Genomic DNA, 15,844 nt, shown 5'->3' on the forward strand with positions numbered 1-15,844 from the left:
TATATAGGTATCTATATGAATATATCTAATAATCATTAATTTGATTCCTTTTGTTCATTACTCTTCATTTCGTCGTGGCCTTCGCCGATTCCTACGTGTACGCGCGACACATCATACGCAATCGCGTGGGTCCCACCGGTCTGTTCGGCTCAAGTCGAACCTTGCACTATGTTTTTACGCATTGCGACCAGCTTACAATTATTATACTTGCACCCAGATCAACCTTTGAAATTAGCAGAACGTACTAAGTTACTGTCACAGTCAGCTTAAATAGGGCTCTCCCTTCAGCTTAAGTTAGTTAATTGGCTGGCTCCGAGTTTATGCAAGCGCGCTAACTGTTTCATTTGAACGGATAACCAGGGTTACGTCGTATGAGGGGATCATGGACTACGACGATTTCCGATGGCTGAGAAGAGTTGAGTAGGATGCTATACTGAGCGGTATTCCACGGCTATTGCAGACTAGAAGAAACTTTTCGGCGGGAGTCTTTTCGGAGGTTATATTCGCGGACACGACTATTTCTCTAAGAAAGATTCTCTCTCCGCAATTGATGCCTGTGGCAAGCTAAGGATCGTACGATATTTCGAACTGAATCGATCCTCAAGGCAAGCAATGCGAGAGGAAAAACTGTTTAACACGGTTAAGTTCTTAGCTCGTTTCTTTCAACGCTTTCAAAATCGTGTTGTCTCTGTGCTGTTTCGCTTGTACGTAGTAAAGTCTAGATTAGGCGAAATTGTTCTCAAAAGAAAAACGTTTAATAGGCACTGGCGTAAGGACGGTTGCTCTTAGATACCCGCTATTTACGTTGTCACTACATGGTAATAGAATGACTTTTGCAACTAGCTGCCTGCGCTTCTCAACTACACAAAAAAATCATTACCAGCCCAATATCCAGCCTGGGCAGGGGGTTTAAACAAGTAGATGCAAATAGAACGACAGCAAGCTATCCCTATCACGGCTTCCCTTCTCGTTCACCTACCCCGTACACGGATATATACATTTATAGGAATGACAAGATTTCTACATGGATCTAAGTGTGAACGTTCTGCTCAGTTCGCTGTAATACTAATACTAACGGTTGCTACCAGGCATTTCTCTTTGTAAGTCCCACGTTATATTTTTCTCTTAGCTGAAACGTTATTTGAGCCTGAAATAAAGAGGGCTAACTCGGAGTAGCTAACTAAATCGGTCAATCTGTTTTTACGAATTACCGCAACAAACCGATATTGCGCAAATGCACCAAATACTTTATATAAAGTCGCCTGCCATATATCGTCTTCGATAAGTTGTGCAACTGGACTTTACGCATTGCTTTTGGTTATAGGTTCATTTTAGCTTGATGATATATAAGCATTTTAACAAGTGGTATAGTGCGTGCAGACATATGGCTTAGTGTCCTTAGAGTAACCCTAGTTTCCACAACGCTAAAACCTTTTTGTTGATCCATAACCAGTTATTAGTCGTAGTAGATAATCACAAAAACTTTGCCCTCCTTCTATGCTTGTAACGCGAAACATTGCGAAAAAATCTAACAGGTGGTGGGCGGTCGGGTATTCGAGGGGGTGGATTATTCGCCATACAGCAGTTTTGTTTTTTAACAGATATTTAATCTTGAGCTTAGATGAAACGAGGAATCTTCATCCTATAGACTACACGGAAAACTAATGCCGCTCTCAGCTCGACTTCTCGTCACTAAATCTAACCTCCTCTTTTTTCAGTTAGCTTGATTTCCCGCTAAGTCACATCTTTAGCTACTATATTGACCGCAGCTTCCCACTATTACATCGATATGGAATGGTTTACAAAGGGTTGTAGGCCACGCTACTAAAGACGTTAACCACGCTTCGATTCAACTTTACTGGAATCAGTATACGCCCTAAACTCGTCCGTTCATCGTTGTGAGATATCCCTTTTATCGAAACGGAGGGAGAGAGAGGCGGTGTATATGGATCAAAGGAGGACTTTGTCAATTGAAGCCCTAGGCGTCTATTGCTAAGCTTTAAACGGATGAGCCATTGTACACAGATGACGAACCGCAAACCGCAGGAGGTAGCAATAATAAAGACGGGAAACGATATAAAAAAGACAAGTTGAGACCGCAAGTGACTCGATGGCGTTCGGTGTTTAGCTTGATCTTGTGAATACATATTACGTTTTCCTTTTTTTTTCCATAAGCTTCCTAAGGTCATCATTCGTCTTTATGGTTGACTTCGACGGCCGATACTTCGCTGGGAGTTAGGGCCGATCGGTTTGTCGGCGTATTTTGAGTGCATCGACGTTCATCGATTCTCTGTTGTTCCTCTTACTCATTTGTTATGTTATTTCTAATGATCGTTTTGTGGACCTCGTTCGCCTATAGTAACCCATCGTGTAAGAAGGGAGTAACGCAAAAGTGGGTTAGCAGAAGTCGCCATTTTGTCTTGTTTTTTTGTGCAGAAATCAAGAAAAGCTTCGGAAGATCTCAAGCATTTTCTCGAGTAATAAATGTTACCTATTAATCTGTAATTAACCAATTTGTTATATTTTTCATCGCTTCGTATAAAGATACCGTAACTACAGTACCCGCTTTTGTGCTTGAGTTTCGCAACAATCTTTCGTCTTTACATATCTACCTCTATTAGAAACCTATAGCACGTCACTCTTTTGCGTCACGTCGAATGTATATATATATATATACTTTATTTTGGTCACATTGGTGCGCATACCGCTTATGGTTGACATTCATCGCTGGTTTACTTATACATAATATATAAATATATTCATATCTATATTTATTTCATGTATTAGACGGCGTGACGTCCATGTTCACGCTCACACTCAGGCACTGCATGTGCAAGTTATTACACTATTATTAACAGCGAAATAAACCTCCTTCTGTTTGCGTTTTTATACGAAATGCTGAAAATTGTATGCAGTTTCAACCAATTCAAGAGGAATGAGAGCTCTAGCAGGCGACAACGACACATCGGGGTTGTTATGCTCTATAATTTCGTCTGCTTCATTGAAGCGCGGGCAAGATGTGCTTGTCCCTGTAAATATATCCGTATCCTTGCTTCGTCAGTCATTCGGTCTAACTAATCCATCAATACTTTCTTATTTGTTTACGCTTTAATTTTTTGACCCTCTCCTTTTGACTTCAGTGGTTGAGCAAGTACAATGAACGATAGAGCTCGCAGCAACACATTATGTGGACAGGTCATCCTTAAATGTTAACGATACCATCCTTGTTTCAGCATATATTGTACATATTGGATTCATGTTGTAAGGAGTTACGCACGTTTCGGTATTGGTTGCAATTCCAGATCATTTGCAGCAAACGTTAGTTAGCATTTGTTACCTTCACTATTGGTATGTTATTATCGGTGATGAGGATGATCTTTTCTCCGTGCACTTTTTGCCATTCCATCGCATTCTCACCATCAGAGTTAATTTATAATTATTCGTCGTGTCTATTTAAGGAGCACCTCATGACTGGAATAATGTTGTGGGGGATGCTGCCCTTGACCAAAGAGCGTCCCAGTTAGCCCTGCTTGTACCTGAGCCAGCATCGAAGGCAATGGTACAGGCAGATCGGGGGACGCCCTAAAACCGGTTGACCAGGGCGACCCTGGTAAAGCCGGGCCTCAGGATGGCCCAGCCGTCGAACCCGTACTGGTCGTTTGCGGGGGTGGTGGTGGAGCGAAAACCAATGCTGCAAGCTCGGTCTGCAAATCACGCAGTTCCGAGACTTTACTCTCGAGTCGAGCGCTCAACTGTTCGAGGGCAGGCTGGCGGGCTGAGACGCCAGGTGTCGCCGCGCCAGACGACCGTAACTGAGCGTCGAGCTGTTCCTGCATCCGGGAGACGGATATTCGTAAACTGTCGTTTTCGGCCAACAATGCCTAATGAGTAAAGGGGAAAAATTTTGACAATAATAAGCTCATAAGTTAGTACAAAAGAGTATGACCTCGTGAAAGCGCAGTAATGATGAGTCTGTCTACTAAATTTACGGAGACGTGGTGTGACCCAACTGCGAAACCGGACGTTAGAGGCGGCCATTAAGGCTGAGGCAATTAAGGTAGTAGAACCAAACGTAAAATACTTTTTTTTTTTATGATTAAAAAATAGGGGCGTTAGAGAATTTCTTGGAAAGGCAGACTAAAGCCAGTGAAAGGAGATAATTGCAGATAAAATAGGTAATTGAAATTTTTGGAAGTGTAAAGGTGCATTGTTTAGCGTATCTGTTTTCATTTGAGTAGTATTTTTGTATCCAACTGGGCAGGATCTGTGTGTTTCGTTGGCGTCCTATGCGATGTTGATATAACGTGGCATTATTACCTAGAATTTTCTTCAAATATAATATAATGACCGAATTTATTAAGTATTAGTTTTGCACATAGACTCTATTTGAATTAAGGAGAGGAATTGATGCTTTTAAACGACTGTCTCTTTCTGCTTGAAACTTTAGCAGGACAGAAAGACGCCTACTAACTTTGTGTCGCTCGTTTTGGTGTTGGCCGGATCCCGTTTGTACAGCCGCCCGAAGAGTTTCGATTGCTTTTTCCTTTTGACGAAGTTCGGCATCAAGACCTTCGTTACGTTGCCGAAGTACAGCCAATTCCCTGCCGAGCTCCGTGAGCGCTTCTTGATTTCCGTGAGACGCCTCAATTTCCAACTCTCTACACCGCATCTTCGTATTCTCATCTGAAGCAATCCGATTGCGAAAAAAAAAACGGCGTTGCGGCATTTGCAGTCTTCATTACGTTAAGTATATTGAATACGTTTAGATATACAAACGTGTAGTTCTTAGATGCATTGGTTGCCCTTCTCACCTTTAAGGGCGTGCAACTGACGTTTCCATTCCTCAACGTTTGCGGTGCTCTCCTGAAGAGCGCCTGTTAATCGAGCGTTATTATTTTTTAGCGTCTGCAGCTCCACCTCCCACTTTTTGGCATTCGCCGAACTGAGCAGACACATTTCAACAAGAGATTCATTTACACCACGTTAGTATTATCTGAAGCAATGCACCTAACTTAAGGACGGTTCAAGAAATATGGCCGGTTGTTCTGTCGCAAATTCTATTCCACACGATGTAATACGCATTATTTATGATACTCGGCATATATATATATGCCGAGATAGTAAATTACTGTATAGTTTATTAAAAATCCATACTTTGTATAAAGTACAGATTTATCGCATGCAATTTTTTTTGGCAGTAAAGAAGGGATAGGTTAACAAAAGCTTTTGCTAAAGAATGGTGCGCTAGAAGCCATTTAATGATGTTCTCGTTGCGGTTCTATGAATGACTGTATACGCGTACCTTTGTGCCAGAGCAAGTTTGAGCCTATCGTTTTCGTATCGAAGTTGCGCTTCAACCGTAGACTGTGGTAGCTGATTAGCTGGTTGTGCCCCTTGGCCCCCCTGGCCAGCCTTATGCTTTGGGCTGTCCTCGGCGAGGCCACCAGTATCAAGGGTTGCCGCGAGTGCCACACTAGGATGTCCTGGATGGCCTTGAACGTTGGTTTGAGCGGCGCGAACAAGTGTTGAGCTCGGCGATCCCTCGTTGCCCGACGCACCGCCATTTGCTGCACCTTTCTGAACTTGAGGGTGACCCACTCGAGTTTTTTCCTTCACTTCCTGGAATTTTTCGATAAACTGCGCCACAAAATAATATTGTCAATATCACTAGTTGTAACGCTTTTACGCTGATGCACAAAACGTGAGTGATGCTCATCATTGAATTATAGGGGCGAGAAGAGGGAAAAGGCGCAATAAAGTAGACATTTTAAAGTTTAGGTTAATGATATGATCCTTCCAGTAATCGGCCAGTATGCCCCCAACATGAAGTGGATGTTATCTTACCTGATTGAGATCTGGTTCTGTCTGGAAACCAAGCCCGTAGACCGTGTTGGCTCGAATGTCCGACCACTGGCCAAACTTTTGTGAGGTTTTGGTGAATGTCATTGAAGGTGTGATCGTCGAGTTAATTACCGCCTATTATTGGCAAAAAAACAACGTACTATAATATCACGGAGTTGTGCCTATATCTATGATGAACTCAAACGCCGCCGTGGGTTCATCCACTGCGATTTTGAGCTTGGCAGCTCCAAATGGCTTAGTCACGATAACACTTGGTGCATCTATATAGCGTAGTTTAACAAAGTTAGTTTCGTTTACGGACACTTCCAATGACCAGAGTGTACTTCTTGCTGTCAATAAGTGAGGCAGACATATAAGGGTTCCGATATAGTTGAGTTGCCGAAGTTAATTATTGCGATTTGTTACTGTTGAAGCCCATTACTCTTTGAGTTACATCAAACAAACTTGGACTGCTACATCTATAGCAGTATTCAAGTCTTTGATTGCGGGGGCAAATGTTTTAATCTAAAAGGCAGCACTCAATATCATTTAGAGCGCCATAGACTTAGCCAAACTTGTCGACGTTTCCTATGATGTTTGTCGCACTTTGATACAGTCTCGTATTAGATAGGTAGAGCTTTGGGCTTTAAGGAAGCAAACAAGTCGTGTTTCTGACCTTCCTGCGCTTTTTCTGCTTAATGGGAGCCATAACATTGGCTCGATCGATTACAAATAGTGATACCAGTCAAAAAGCTACAGAACTCCTAAAATAGAATAACTAGCCATGGCTAGCTCATTTCAACCAGCGAGCAATTACGGCAAAGGTTCGACTTGAAACATAGAGCTAACTAAGGAAATTTGTACTTGTTAAAGTCAACTTTTAGAGAAGTCACAAGACCTCAAAGTGGAAATTGTAGTGAAAGGGGTATATATGAAAAGGAAACAACACTTTTCTATTCCGACGACTTTGATCTCGCTGATTATTTATCCATTAGTGAGTCATATAGTTAAATGCAAGCAGTGACTGGGTTCGTACTGCCGTACGGGTGCCGAACGCCGACTCGCTATTTCTTGTGCCCAACAATGTAAGAGCTCTTCGTAAAATGCTGCAGTTCCCAATAGAGAAGCTAAGGACGGAGTCATGGCAAGAAGTAAAAACAAAAAGAAATTTATGGGATCGTGGGCCCGTCACAAGTCACTGGCTTATTGAAACGTTGCGACCTCTCAGTGAACTGAAGAATAAAGTTTAGTAACTTAAGGCACAGTATTGCAAACGATATGCGCGTCTAGCTAGCTCCGAAAAGTGTCGAACAGAACCGAGTAAAAAGCGTTTGGTTCAAATTGGCTAACACACTAGGCATTTAAATGTATTTTTATTTTGTGTCTATGTTTTTTTTGATGAATTACAGTGAATTAGTTAATGACAGCTAAGCGCGTACCTTGGTGCCCTCAACTGAAATAATTCGGTAAAGGTTGCGAGAGGCGTCAAAGAAGAACGAAACAGCCACGGCATGGCTAGAGGCTGGAATCCACGAGCGTTTCGTCTTCGGATCAATGTGGAACACATGCGCCTTCGTCGAAAACATAGGCTGTTCCCTGTAAATAATCAGAGTGAATCGAATACACTGAAACTTCCCTAGTGATGACAAGGACCTATTGATACATTGTCATAGCGTTTGCAGTAATTTGTTCATACACCTAAAAATGTACTATATTAATGATCGGTGAAGAAGAGTTCGTAATGGTGTATCCAGATATATATTTATAAAGTGAAATATCTTTTCATTTTACACCTGTTAGATATATATATATATATATATATATATATATATATATATATATATATATATCTTTTTTTTTCTGTGCGACTATACTTAATCTTAACAAAGCTGGTTCGCAATAGATCATTGGACCTGTGTAACGAGCTCTATTTAAAAACAGGCACACTAGAGTGGTGCACATTAGTAGTAAGATGTAGAAACACTTGTTGGAAAAAATATTCAGAACGTGGAATCTTTATCGCATCAATAATCCTACATGCCTACGATGATATCAATGGTAACTAAATCGTTCGTATTTCATTAAAATACAAACTATTATGTCTCTTATAAAATATCTTGAGCGGATATACCAATCGTATTTGGTGAAGGCGTCATACACGTAAAGGCAAGCAACCCCAGTCATTGAATTGTGACTATTATAAAGTCTTAGAAACCTCGAAGGCTATTGTTTCATTGGATGTTATTTTATTATCACACTAGTAGTGTCGCCATTGTCTAACGTTATGTTTGCTTTCACAAAGTCTGACCGTATTTTTAGGTGGCTCACGCAAGTCGAACAGATATTGCCATATCTATCTCATCTATGTTGTATTTTAATATTGTATATTATCGCATATGTGCGTATACCTCGACCGAACAGCTAAAAGCGGCGAGACGGCTTTCGCCAGTGGCCCAAGGGCTTCCACAATTTCTCTTCGATTCGCATCCTCCTCGCTTACGCTCTCGAACGAGTCCATGTCGGAGTCTCTGATGAAGTCTTTTGTCTCCAGCTTCCACGGCTGAGGCTGATTAACCCCCCGTTTCACTGGATGCTTTGCGGTGTCTACACGATTCGCCGATGTTGAAATCGTTCTATCTCTGATTCGTTCTCGGAGCCTACGATCCTCTAAGGAATTCACCGTTCGTAGAAGCACGTGCGGGTTCCGTAAAATTGTGCTGTCACACGCACTGCTGCCACCGATGCTCTGTGCCTTGTGACGAGTGTATGGAAGTGCTGAATCAGTCTCCTTCATGTTAGCCCCCAAAAGCAACAATGTCTTTGGCGTTGTAGACTTTGAAATGTCTCGGTACGCTTGCAGAGTGGCCATGGTTGACGGTGAGGTCAACGTTCTTATTGAAAAATATTTACGTCGATTAGATTATTACATGACTTCGATGCCGTCGGCGGACAGACAACGGCGCCACCATCGGCATACGTTTTTAAGAGTTCCTCTTTGTTCACTTGTTCTTCAATTGACACCAGATTCTGATAGCATGCAAGTGGCATGCGCAGCGTCGAACGAGGTTTTTACAGTATCATTATTATAGAATTATACGTATTAGACAAGCTTTTGATTCCGTTTGTTCCGTTTTCCCTAAACGTCACGCATGTTCTATTATCCTTAGCCAAAGTTGACTCCTACACGCTACCTTTTGCGTATACCGCCCTCGCTAACACTTCCAGTAATAGCTATTTCTGCGGTTCTTTTCTTCCGGACGAGATCGTTTCTAGGTTGTCGATTCGTCTACCCTCATATCGGTTCAGCTTTTGTCCATCCTGTGTAGCCTGTTCAGGGGCTCTCCCGTGATAGGTATCGTTGTAACGTATTATGGAGGGTCTCTAACACCTCAAACCCCTCTGCGCTAAGGGCTCCCTTTTAAGTCCGGCGACGTCTCTTCCTTGTCTGGCCGCTTGCCCCTAACGATTAAACCTTTGCCCTTCTTATTACATCGCGGCGAAGCGACCGGCACAAATTCGCCAGAGTTACTGACAATTCTCTGCAATTGTTCTGTCCTCGATTCCCACTTGTGCGGTTTTACTTTCGAGCTACTAGAACATGTCAGTACACGCGATTGAAATCTGGACAAGCGGTTAACTACACAGTGGAAAGTAAGGACATGACAGATGGCTCTAAATGGGACGTCGAAAAAAACAACGTTTTTGTCATATCTTCTCTCTCTCTCTCTCTCTCTCTGTGTTTTGGCCTATTTAGGGTGTCCTATGGCCCGGAAAGCAGCCGCCCCTTTGAGGAGCGAGCAAACAAATAACAACGGCGTCTCTTTTGCTTCGACTCTTCGTACGCGCTGAGGCTCCGGCGGCTACTGCCGCTGTTAGGACCTTTCGTTCCTATTTGTATCCCCCTGCGAGCACCGTTTACAATACGGGAGAGTTTTAGGTAGCTGCTCCCTTGTTTATCAGATTTATAGGAAACACTGCGTAATGGCTAAACGGAATGTCAAAGTGAACTACAAAGAGCGAGAGATAGCATCACAGGGGAGAAGCAAGTATGTCGGGATATAGGTTAGGCCACGATGCTAATCTTCATGCGTATGTTGGTATCAGTGCAAATATATGAACGAATCGCTCGAAGGCTGGCGGCATCAACAGCAGGAACACGAGGAGCCAAAGAGCCCGACTAACCCGAGAGCCTGAACCGAGGACCTAAATTTGAGCCGGCGGACACGCAGTACGCAGTGCGATTTAAGACCAACGCATGTGGGTGAAATAACGACACTCCAGGAGTCCTCGCAGTCTCTGCAAGTACCGGTAGAAAAGGGTTACTTTGCCACTTGATGTTGAGGGTGTCGATGGGTAAAGGTTTGAAACTGAGCAAGGGAGTGGCCCAGGCAGTTTGTGGAACCTAGTTTTGTTGTTGGAACTGGTTATAGCAGAAAATGTGCATTTGATCTTTTTCTACAAGTCAGTGCAAACAATTTTGCGACAAATCATATTTGCTTTTCTTGTGTTTTTCTGTTATTTAAAATAACGGAATACCACCACACCAGCCTAATTGACGGTATCGTTTTAGGGGTTCGTTTGTGGCCAAAGGTTGAGTGCTATTGTTCGTCAGTAGCTCCAGCATTACCAGTCCTTCACATGCATAGAAGTCCATAACAATTATCACCGTCGAAATATATGAAAGAACCTCGCAAGTCAACCAAGGTTCTCATTGAGGAAAGATATTCCCCCACTCAGATGCTTTCCTTAGACAAAAGCTATACAGATAACCATGCTTTGTGTTGATATATCCGCAATCAGGGAAAGTACACGTTCGTACTACCAGTTGTGGCTGTACAAAATCACGATTTCGTTATCCGCATCGAGCGTATCGGAGTTCAAAGGCCCAGGGTCCGACTTAGACAGAGACCTTCACCTGGCGACCAAACACGTTCACTTTCGCCGAAAGCCATCCACAATCAGTACACGGAGGTACTCGGGAAGTTTCTCAGTCAACGTTTGTTGTTTGTCTCTGCTTTTTTGTTCAACAATTATAGATATAGTTCACTCGTATGAAAAAACACACTGCTATACACAGATCGCAAAATGAGGATCGTCACAAAAGAATCGTGCCCAAAACTCTTGATTATATCCAACAACGGGCCAAAAAACACTGGTTTAATGCATCCTCTTACGACCTTCCATTCGTTGTCCGTTAATTACTACAGTTTTTACGATTTGCTGTCCTTCGCTATTCGACCATTGCAGAGTTCTAGGTCGTGTTTATTTTTCTTTTCTCTGGGCTAAACCTCACGGCAAATTTAACACGACCCCAATTCCTTGGACTTTCAATAGCCGAAAAGTTACGTGCGACAGGTTAAGCTCGGACGGATCAAACGCTCGATCGTCGTCTAGAATTCCAGCTGACTCAATCGTTCGCTTACCATCAGGGGTTACCACGGTACCTAGCCGTACGCAGCGCTTCGCCTAGAGTGTTACAGACTAGCTAGTTTCTCAAGAAAAGCGGTAGGCGGTAGTGAAGGCTCAAGGTAAAAGAACTACTTCATTAGCAGCATTGCAGGCTCCATAGCAGGAGAAATTGTTGTGCCCGTTGTGTCCTATAGTTGGAGACAGAGTTGTCTGTTCCTAACATTGCTCAGCGAAATTACTGTAAGCAACGGTATATTACATGAGATTAGCGTCAGAAGTAAGGCGTCGCTGTCTCGATACTACTAAGCAACAAAACGACAACAGCTGTGGAGGTAGTAACGGTTTGTTAACACTGGCTCCATGGAATCGCTGCGGCGAGGCATAGCGGTTACGCATATAAAGCCAGACTGAACGGAACTAAGCCGGGTGGAGGGGCCCCATGAACCTAGCTTTAACATGAAAAATCTGGCTGCTTGCATTTGTTCTATGGTGTTGGTGGTAACTGACGAAGCAGCCGGAATATAGCTGGTATTCTTCCTCTTCCCCAAGAATGATATCGACAAAATGGAGACAGCCAGTTTTATTTGCTGCCAATAGTGTGAGTTCTGTCAACAGAAAATTGTGACTCCTGGAAACTACTAGCCACACAGAACAATAGCTAGTTTAACGCAGTACAGCAGCGTGCCGTCTTGCGTGATTCTAATGCCGCCACTGCTCCTAGGGCTGTTGTTGATGTTGTTTTTATTGTGGTAGCTGTCGCTGTCATTGTTTAAAATGTCGTGGGTAACGAGGATGGGCGCTGTTGGTGGTTGAGTCGGTTTGTTGCGACGGGCTATATATATCACCGGTCTAGGTGACGTTCGTAGAATTATCAAACTTCTCACTAGTGTTCGATACTGACGGTAAGGATCATATTAGTCTTTGGCCATTGGATACAAGATGTCAGCACTAGCTAAGATGTGCGCTGACTACACTTCTTGTTTCTTCCTGTCATTGACGGTGGGCATAGTTCGTGGGATTGTATCGGGGCCTTACTGTTGTTGCTATTGTTATTGTTGTTGCCATAAATAGCCCAATAATGACGACCATGACTGGTCGCAGAGACGCATAAAGACACAATATGCAAGTACATGATGCTGCTTGGCTGAGTCTCAGTCAGCATGCGTATATGTCGGCTCGGCAGAGAGAGACCCAAACAGAGGCCTCTGCCAGAGCCAGGGCCACATCTAGGGGATAGGAGTCTGGGACCGAGTGGCAGTACGTCGTTTGCAGGTGTTTGTTAGATTTGGTGCTATATCGTGGGTAAGCCGTCGATAATTGTGGACCAGATACCTGTATCTATGTATTCAGGAGTTTGGATTAACCGTGCCTGCTATGATATGACGAAAAGGGTATCGATGCTAAAAACAAATACGATTGCCCAGCCCCATATGCGGACGGTTACTCCCTTCGTGTAAGTGTCTTGCTTTGCTATGGGATCCGAACTAAGAGAAACGTGCCATCAATCGCCGCCAATAAGTAGCAGCGGGGTTCCCAGAGACGGCTTTCTGAACGTCGTCCGACGTGTCTACAAACGCAAATATTGATCGAGGCGATCGCTGACAACAGCGACAAAAATAACAAAAAACAGTCATGTTCATGACAAGACCGCCTCGCTTGTGTTGGTCCCTTTGATGCTTGACTTTTGTCGGTCCTGCTTGACATTTGTCGGTTCCATACCATGTAGGCCTGTCATACCGTAGATGCTTGGTTTGTGTCTGATCACCCATCTTATTTTGCAGCAAGGAATAGCGCGCTCTACCTGTGCAGTCAAATGAACACCATAGCCAGCCAGTTGGTTGGACAGAAAGGAAAACCAGGTATTGCGGTGAGCACATGGGACCCAACGCAATTGAATGGAGATGGAGTTGGCACATCACCTCCATCAAGCGACTGGTGCGTATAGGAAAAATGGCTAGGTCTTGTCGGTTCAGTTGAGCTAGCCAGCAATAACTAGCCTAATCGAATGAATGGATCGAAATGAGGCAGACTCAGCTGGACTGCTTAACCTAACTGCCCGCAGAGGGCAGAATAGGCAAACAGCGGCAGAAAAAGAGCCATGACGATGCGCGTGTAGCAGCAGAAATCAGCTAGGACTCAGCTGTCAGCTACTGAGATTCTCCTGGCTACTTGGGTATGTGAACAGACGTGCGTCGGCATAATGCCATTAGTGCGGTCGCACTACACCAACCGCGCCGTGCAGACATCAATGCAGGTTCATGATCGTCGATTTGACCCAGTCAGTTAGTCAATGAGTTTTCGCAATATATAAAAGAGAACGTTGTGTACGGAATGGTGATGGCCGTCTAAATACTGGTAGGGACCTCATATTAACCATCCTTGGCTAAACAGACGACCCATTATGGCATATCCCAAGAGCCTTGCTAAGTCGAAAAGTCTCCTTCCCTACGTTCTCGCAGGGGGCATAATTCTAGGTACGGCCTTCTTGATTGAAATAGGTCAAAAATGGTAGGAAACGATGAAATGAAGTTGGCGGTGCTGGGTTGGACCGATGACTACTATGACCCTCCCGTTTGGAAGACTGAGGCTTTAGCGGTCGATAGGCGGAAAAAGAGACGATTGTCTAGGCAGCTTACGTAACTAATGCCTTTATATAGGTGTTGACAAAGATATCTCTACAGATCATGGCATACGGAACCGTTTCTTCGAAGAGACGACGATGGAGCTGTTGCAATCAGCCTTCACAATGTCATTCGGCGGCATTATAGTGACTGATCAAATTCAGACAGCATCAACACAGTTATGGAAGACGGTAAGTCGTTAAGTAGAATACAAGTTTTACGTTAGACAAAAGGTCGAGACAGATTATTTCTTGTCACGCTTAATTTATCGGTTTGTCCACCAACACAAAAGTGAACACCAGAAGGTTAGACCTCCCAAGTAATACCAAATGGCACTTTATCTTGTTAAGGAAACTGGCGGTATCTGACAACTGTGGGTCAAATAAGAACGGCTTCGGATTCGTTACGTCTTTGGATCCTTCAACAACAGGACAAAATGTAATTTTTCAAGGCCTGTCTTATATGGCCTTATTTGATAGAGGTCAGTAACGTATATATGATGGAAAGGATTCGTTTCATTACGCCGTATCACCCCCTAGATATTTGTTTGTGATTGTGGGCATATTAAATAGAATACATTTAATTAATAAATTTTTTATACACAATAATAACCTAATAACAGAATGAATGTTTGGCTAAGTATCGTACTATTATTACATAGCGTGAGTTCTAATGTTATTGTTCTTCCGTGAAATAATCAATCAGTATGGCCTAGACGGTGTGTATGCTTGCACATCAGTAAATGATACAACAGCGCCAAGAAGGTTCCTTTCTACCGAATCGGACGGAGTTTATTTACTGTTCCGTAAACACTGTATCCGAAAACTTTGTGGTGTGCGCATTCAGATATGTTAATGCAAATCAATTGGCTTGAGCTTTTCGTTATTTGCCTGCACGTTCAGTTACCGCTAGTAAGGCGTTCAGATCTACATATAATTTTGGATCAGGACCAAGTTTAGGACAGATAAGCAGAGTTCTCCATTTTGTTGCCATCTCTCTCATAGTTCTCGTCGAAGCATCGAAAGCGGGGATTTTTCCCATCCATCTCCCCGATCTGGATTCTGCTACAGATAGATTATAGCGTTTTGAATATCGTAGAAGCGCATAGAATTCGTAATAGATACAGAAAATTTAACCAAACCTAACCTACTAACTAACTACTTAATGGTTTTGCTGGTATGGATCAAACGGCAATGTGAGGCTAACGTTTCAGGAGGACGTCGGCCGCTTCTGTCTGACCGACCACGGAGTGTGAAGTTGATGATGCTTCTAGGACAAGGTATATTGCGTTTTATCGATAACAACTGCACAGTCAATTGCGGCAGTGGCCGGACAAACTTCCCTAGGAAGGACGGTCGCCTATCTTCAGATGATTATCGAAATCGAATAGGTCATCCGAATTTGTGCAGGTTCCGATTTTTTTAACGATAACAACGTACAACAATTAAACGTCAGAGCCGATGAGATTCGGAACAATTGGCCCCGGCCGAACCGCTGTCGTTTTTTTTTTTTTTTTTATGTATACATGTGTTCTACAAAAATTCGCTTCAATTTACAGTTTTATTACGATAAAGGAAAAAAATGCCCAGGCCAAAAAAAGACTTGTGCTGCTCATGGTTAAAATGCTTTATCCGAAAATGGTTTTGTTGTTTTCGCTCTTCCATGTGAAAGGCGCCTCTTTTTTTGGCGGTCGATCAACTACTGAAAAAGATAATGCAATTATTGCGGAAGTTGGGCAAGGCCGACACGGAAGTAGCCGTGACGTCGTCAAGAACAAAACCTTCACCACCAGTTGCTAAGGTTGCACCACCAAAGGCAGTTGGCTATAAAAGAAGCTCGAAGTTTGGATGCAAAATTATTAGGTCGATTGGATTTTGGTCTGTAAAACTAGCCGCTGAAGCATAATTTCTAACTCCCGAAGATCGAGCCACTTCTGTAAGAAAAGTAAGTTACATACGACAGAAATGCACAAA

The 15,844-nt window shown here is 43.2% G+C and overlaps 1 protein-coding gene and 2 long non-coding RNA genes across 11 annotated transcripts in view; 2 read left to right on the top strand and 1 right to left on the bottom strand.

Moving 5' to 3' along the window:
• Positions 1-2,494: 2,494 nt before the first annotated feature.
• Positions 2,495-15,844, bottom strand: part of LOC111243708 (homer protein homolog 3-like) — a 49,836-nt gene continuing 36,486 nt past the window's right edge. For 4 of the 5 annotated variants that reach the window (XM_086979380.1, XM_086979379.1, XM_086979378.1 and 1 more), the window contains 6 exons: positions 7,281-7,437; positions 5,845-5,976; positions 5,303-5,637; positions 4,812-4,942; positions 4,472-4,683; positions 2,495-3,881 (listed from right to left, as the gene is read on the bottom strand). In XM_086979380.1, coding sequence (XP_086835506.1) covers positions 3,624-3,881; positions 4,472-4,683; positions 4,812-4,942; positions 5,303-5,637; positions 5,845-5,976; positions 7,281-7,437 — 1,225 coding nt within the window. In that variant the 3' untranslated portion in view covers positions 2,495-3,623. Of the gene's footprint in view, positions 3,882-4,471; positions 4,684-4,811; positions 4,943-5,302; positions 5,638-5,844; positions 5,977-7,280; positions 7,438-8,249; positions 10,894-15,844 lie in introns of those variants that run through there. The other variant, XM_022789672.2, reaches the window with a different exon arrangement.
• LOC147758022 (uncharacterized) lies at positions 4,644-7,610 on the top strand. The gene is made up of 2 exons (XR_015320498.1): positions 4,644-4,742; positions 7,251-7,610. It is a non-coding gene; the product is annotated as an uncharacterized LOC147758022 (long non-coding RNA).
• The window catches only part of LOC111243709 (uncharacterized), a 45,615-nt gene continuing 43,112 nt past the window's right edge, over positions 13,342-15,844 (top strand). For 3 of the 5 annotated variants that reach the window (XR_002670584.2, XR_015320492.1, XR_015320493.1), the window contains exons 1-3: positions 13,342-14,062; positions 14,222-15,150; positions 15,543-15,815. This is a non-coding gene — a long non-coding RNA (uncharacterized LOC111243709). The remainder of the gene's footprint in view (positions 14,063-14,221; positions 15,151-15,542; positions 15,816-15,844) is intronic. The other 2 variants (XR_015320491.1, XR_002670583.2) reach the window with 2 other exon arrangements.

The sequence above is a fragment of the Varroa destructor genome, unplaced genomic scaffold (genome assembly GCF_002443255.2).
Source record: "Varroa destructor unplaced genomic scaffold, Vdes_3.0 BEIS01000002.1, whole genome shotgun sequence".
NCBI classification, from domain to species: Eukaryota; Metazoa; Arthropoda; class Arachnida; order Mesostigmata; family Varroidae; genus Varroa; species Varroa destructor.